The following is a 5799-nucleotide window of genomic DNA, read 5'->3' as shown; positions in this document are numbered from 1 at the left end:
GATAGATAGATAGATAGATAGATAGATTAAAGATAGATAGATAGATTAAAGATAGATAGATAGATAGATAGATAGATTAAAGATAGATAGATAGATAGATAGATAAAGATAGATAGATAGATAGATTAAAGATAGGTAGATTTTTTCGAGAAGACGGTCAGTATCTAATAAGGTCTATACATACCTAGGTGGGTGTGCGGGATCCTTGATAGGAAGTTTTGCTTCAAGAGCTTGAAGGAGAGGTCCATAAGCCGCCTGACGTTCTTCTTCTCCCTCTTCTGACCAGTCACGTACAAACTGTCGTAATGTACTCCGTACCTGTAGAGAGACACACCAGACGTCCAGGGATTATAAAGAATAGAATCGCTATCGAGGAGCTTGTGCAAAGCTCCCAAGAAAGGAAAAGAAGAAGACGAAGAGGAAGGCAAAAGAAGAAGAAGAAACATCGACCCCCGCAACAGGAAAGAAGAGGGGAGTCTACTCACGTCGTCGTTTTCTTCCTTGAGTTGCGTAAGTTAGACTAAGGTCGAGAGTGAGGAGTACTTTGACTACAGAGATATCAGCAGATCCATCGATCTAAGTGATGAGTGTATACATTGTCTAAGCAACATATGTGTTATTATACACATATCTATCTCCCTCTCTTTTGGATACATGTATGCATGCTAACATCTTACATCTTGTCATATGCATAGGCCACATGCGATAAGAGTCGCTGCGTCGCTATGAGACGGTGGGAGAGAGACATATGCATGGATGTATGAATAGGCTGTTCTTATGTACAGATCCGACGAGACACATGTCTCTATAGCATATCATTCTCTCTTCGAAAGAAAAGCAAAAAGACGTCGATACTGCACGTCAAGTGGATCACGAGTCTCAGGACGCAACTCCCCGCTTCTTCAACTCTCTCGTGAAAGTCGAGAAGATCTGACTCTTTCTAGGATTCTTAATTTTTTCTATCAAACAGATGGATGCGAAGACGTTCTAGGGTAACTCCTGACATTGAGATGGTATACAGCCCCTCCCCTGCTATCTGTTTCTCTACGTCATACGAGACCAAGGGAGAGATCTCCTTCTCCCTCCTGACTCATATTCTACACAGGTCACTAGACTCCTCTCACGACAATGAAAGAAAGAGAGACATCTCTTCCTCTTGTCTCTTTCTGTCTTCTCTTCATGAAAGACGAAATGAAGACACAAGAGAAGGAAGGGTTTGACCTAGACCTCCTCCTGGTCATGATGGTAGATATGTTCTTTTCATGTGAAGAAAAGGTGAGAAATACATGTTCTCCAACGAGAAGAAGATAGGAAGAAAGAAGCCCTGAGATTACGATCGGAATGTTTGTTTATGTTGAACGGATAGTGGTCAAGACACCATATGACAGTGAGATGTTTCTTCACTCTTTCGCTCTTCAAATCTCCTCGTGTTCCAGAGAAAAAACGCTTAGGGCGCCTCTATGTCTCTCCCTCTTTCCATTCCCCTCTTCCCCTCTCGAGTTAGGAGTAGAGATACACACGAGATTAAACGCTATCATCAACACGACCACTGCTGCTCTATGTAGATAGAGAGATTAAAGATAGATACAGCTCGATAGAGGTGACAGTGCGGAGAGGCTAGAAGGGACCTCAATTCATTAGAGACACTCGAGAGAAGAGATTGCATATGATCTCGTACTGACCTTGGACATATTTCTCATGAGTTTCTCATGATCTATATCAGGTGGGAACCCAGGATAGCCTCCTCCTCCTCCTTCACCTGCTGCTGGACTCAGCATGATAATGCTTCCTTCTCCTTCTCCTTTTCTCCCTATTCCATCTCCTACTATGGTATGCTGCTGAGAGGCCTGTGAACCTGCATGGTTTGTATGGAGAGGAAGTCGGAGCTTGTCTTCATCTCCATTAGCCGCTGTGGAAGGCCTCGTGCTTCCCCGGCTACTACTATGTGCTGTAAGATCACCTCCCTTGATATCTCGCCCCCTCCCGGACAGAGAAGAAGCAGAGATGGGCGAAGAACTAGAAGTATGAGTAGTAGTAGTCGTATTGGGTAGTGGCTTGTTATCATGTGTTGGTGTTTTACTTGTTGGTTGCCTCTTCTTCTTTTTCTTTCTTTTCTTTACTGAGCTTCCTCTGGGCGCGGCATCACCTCCATCTAGACCTTCATAGGTGGTTAATCCTCCTGTTCTCGTCGCCATATCTATATCGTTAAGATCTCGACAGTCCTTTTCTTTCTGTCTTGCATCCCCTTGAGATGTATGGTGGTGTTCTCTTACAACGGCCTGCTGTCCTTGGGTATGAAGAAGAGACGATTCAGAAGATGTCTCTCCTTGAAACCCTGGGGGACTCCTACGATCTTCTTTCATGGAAGGAGACCGATGACTGCATGTCGTATCTTGTTCTCCTCCTCTTTCTCTTTCCTCTTTGTCTTCACCTCCCCCCCCCCCTCCTGCTCGATCTCCATGGTTTCCTTCATGGTCAGAATCGACTTCATCGTCTTGAAAACCAGAAGAAGGAGAAGAGGGGGAAGAACGTCTAGGAGGAGGAGGAGGAGGAGGAGGAGAAGGAGAAGGATGTCTTTCTCCTTCTCCCCCTACTCCCCCTCCTGGTTGCATATTACTATTCTCACTTGCGACAAGCATGAAGTTGATAAACGCTTGGTTAACAGCGATAGCTTCTTTGAGTTGGTCGATTCTTTCGTCAATGGGTTCTTTAAGTAGCACCAGATCTTCAGGTCCTAATCGCCGTAAATGTCTTTCTATGCGAGCTACCTCTAAGAGAGCATCCTGTTCGTATAACTCGAAAGCTTGTCGCACACTGGCAAAATGCTCTCTTTCTGCTTCATCTTGCTCATACTCATCTCCCTCAGGATCATCGGCATCTGCGTGATCGTGCTGACCATGATATGGGCCCCCTTCATGAAGATAATAATCCCCCATACTACATCCTTCATCACAGCCAAGAAAACCTAGTTCATCGTCATTCTTTCCGCTGCTCCCGCCTCCTCCTACCGCGCCACTTCCTTGAGGTAAAGCCTGCTGCTGCGAAGCATAGGGAGAGGACGAAGCAGGGCATGACGATGCGTGGGCGAAAACATGAAGTGCATGTGAAGAAGAGGCGGGAATGCTTTGGTTCCCTTGTATTCCCATACGATCTAAACAGTGGTTTTTCATCCCTGGACAATGAGAGGAGGAAGACGATGATGGAGGAAACACAGAGGAAGAAGAAGAAGGTGGGGAAAGACGACCTCCTCCTTTTCCTCCTCTGGCTCCTTCATCTCCTCCTCGCTTAGAATTCGAGTGGGACATCATAGAGATGGAGAGAGAGGGAGAAAAGGGATTCTTGGATCAAGAAGAAGAAAGAAAATGGCAGCATGTATCTCCGGGGGTCCTTACATCTGCATAGGGATGTGAGGACGGAGAGTGTGATGGATGCTGACAAGAGGAGGAAAAGGATACGTCCCTCTCAGGTGATGCTGAGTAAAGAGTTGCTGTGAGATCACTATGGATGGCGAGAGGATTGTGAGGTGAAAGAAGCAAACTTCGCTCCTTCGTTCAACTGGGGCTCTGGACAGGACTATCGCTATTGCCAGGCGAATGAAGAGAAGGACCTAATCCTCCGAGCAAGAACCTCCTTTCTCCGGTGATGGAGAAAGACCTGAAGTCATACAAGAAGAGTTGCCTGCATAATGAGTTGAATGGAAGCCCGCTACTACTGTTGCTCCTGCTGTACCACTGTTCGAGCGTGGTAACATAGGAGAGGGAGAAGATGAATGAGCTTTAGACTGTCTTTCTATGGAAGGACGATCTCCTTGATCAGAAAAGATGTCCTTACTGCCTGCAGATGCCGGTGAGACGTGGCGATAATCTATTGACGTGGTTGAAGAAGAAGTAAAGGCGGTAGAGAGAGTCGATGACGGAGGTGTTTCTCGTGTGGATGGAGGAGAATAGGGACAACTTTTGACGGAGAGAGATGCAGTGTTTAAGGAAGAACTTCATTACCGTTGTCCTTCATGTATCCCCATTGTAGGCCGATGATCGTGGCCACGCTGCATCTGCGGAGCTAAGGATGTTCTTTCAGCCGTAGTAATTGATGGAGGGGCGAGAAGAAGACCGTGAAGGACAACGGGAATGTACAAGACAAGAAGAAAGGGGAGAGGAGGTAGCCTGAAAGGAGTGAGGAAAGGATTCTCTTTGATAAGGGGAACAAAGAAATTCCTTAAACATCATTGCGCGATGAGGGATCCGGGAGTGGTGACGAGGAAGAAGATGAAGATGAGAGAAGGCTAATACAGAGGACAGAAGAGGGTGAAGAACGTTCAGATTTGACCACTAAAGATGACTGAGTCTCTGAATGCGGATTCGTATGTAGAGGTTCCTTTCTTGTACCACTCCTTCCCCGCAACGCCATGTTAGTTGTCTATTCTAAGCAGGGAAGGGCAACAGAAAAAGACACATCGCCACAAGATGAGTCTTCGTCTGAAGCACGACGGCCGGGAAGGGAAAAAGTAGGTAAGGACGGGGCGTGTACCGGGGGGGGAGAAAGTTGATGTTGTGCTTTGGAATAACAGAGTCAGGAACAGTAAGGTTCGTGTTTCTGTTCTGCAGATGTGCGACGGACACCGTTCCCGATTGTCCCAGAAGTGAGGGGGGGGGGCGGAAAAGAGCGACAAAGTGAAGTGAAAACACAAGAGAGAAATACTCCTATCATCACGGGACACACGCTAAGCTAGAGAAGATCAAGAGAAAAAATACTGAGGAGAAAAAAAAAGTCTCAACAGCCGAGAGAATGTTGACGCATTTCTCAAAGATGGGAGCTTAATGCCAGCCAGCATACACAATACGCTGCATGCAAGCGGATCACCTTCATGGTGGAAAAAAGTGGAAGAAGAGAAAACTGGCTGTAGTACGGCAGCGCTACCGACGTGATTGGTGTGGGTGAGCCCGCGGGTGTCCGTACACCAGCGCTCCATCCGCTTGGCACGTCGCACGACATCTCTGGAAGGCCGTGTCTCGCCTTCCTTGCGAAAGTTGTCATCTTCGGAACGCGGAGTCATCTGAAAGGCTTACTTCATTTCACCTTGAGTAGTTTCCAATCTTTCGTAGTATCTGCCGTCTGAACAAAGAGTTGCGCTTGGAACGGTAGCATATCTCATATCTCAGGCGAGGGAGTGTGACGACGTGTGGCAGGAATCACACCTTCCCTTTTTCGGTACTTTCGACCCGCTGCTAGCCTGTTCTCGCACCTGCTCATGTCTCTTTTTTCCGAGCTGCCCTCTGTCAAATGTGACGCCGTATGTTAAAATAATACCATTGTTCCTTCTGCATCTACGATGACTTCGTACTACTTTCTCTCACCGATGGACGGCCTGTTCTGCCCCCTGCACACTTCTGTTAGGTCAACCCTCCAAGCCGAGTGAGCCGCCACCGTCTGTCCAACGACACGAGAGGCGCGGTCGGCCCCGCTGCACGCGGCACTACCTTTATTAACGCAGCGGCCCCTTTTGACATGAAGGAATCTTTTTTGGCGCCCGAGGGCGGCCAGATGTCCGTCTGGGAGGGGACTGTACTGGCTGCCGAGAAATCGGAAGACCAAGCACGGACAAGTCTCAGGCGGATACGCTATACTGGGCGCGCAACGCCAAAGCAGTCTCCCTGAGCCGTAGGAGGAAAGCAAGGAACAGAGGGCTGTTCGTTTGTGGATGTCCCTTGTGGCCTGTTCGGTAATTCCCATCTGTCCCGTGGAGAGACACCTCGAAAAACGGCGCGCGAAGCCGAAGCTGTAACGTCGGTGATGCGACTC

At 47.8% G+C, this 5799-nt stretch overlaps 1 protein-coding gene across 1 annotated transcript; it reads right to left on the bottom strand.

The window, feature by feature from the left end:
• Nucleotides 1-183: 183 nt before the first annotated feature.
• Nucleotides 184-4758, bottom strand: CSUI_010363 (uncharacterized protein; the record flags this gene model as incomplete). The annotated part of the gene is made up of 2 exons (XM_068070467.1): nt 1683-4758; nt 184-318 (listed from the first exon to the last, which is right to left on the bottom strand). Coding segments are annotated over exons 1-2 (1761 nt in total), but the record flags the coding sequence as incomplete, so codon positions are not given.
• Between the last annotated feature and the right edge of the window lie 1041 nt (nt 4759-5799).

This window comes from Cystoisospora suis (assembly GCF_002600585.1).
Source record: "Cystoisospora suis strain Wien I chromosome Unknown contig_7243, whole genome shotgun sequence".
Classification (NCBI taxonomy): domain Eukaryota; phylum Apicomplexa; class Conoidasida; order Eucoccidiorida; family Sarcocystidae; genus Cystoisospora; species Cystoisospora suis.
The sequence above is the reverse complement of the archived record's forward strand: the minus strand, read 5'-3'. Positions and strand labels throughout refer to the sequence as shown.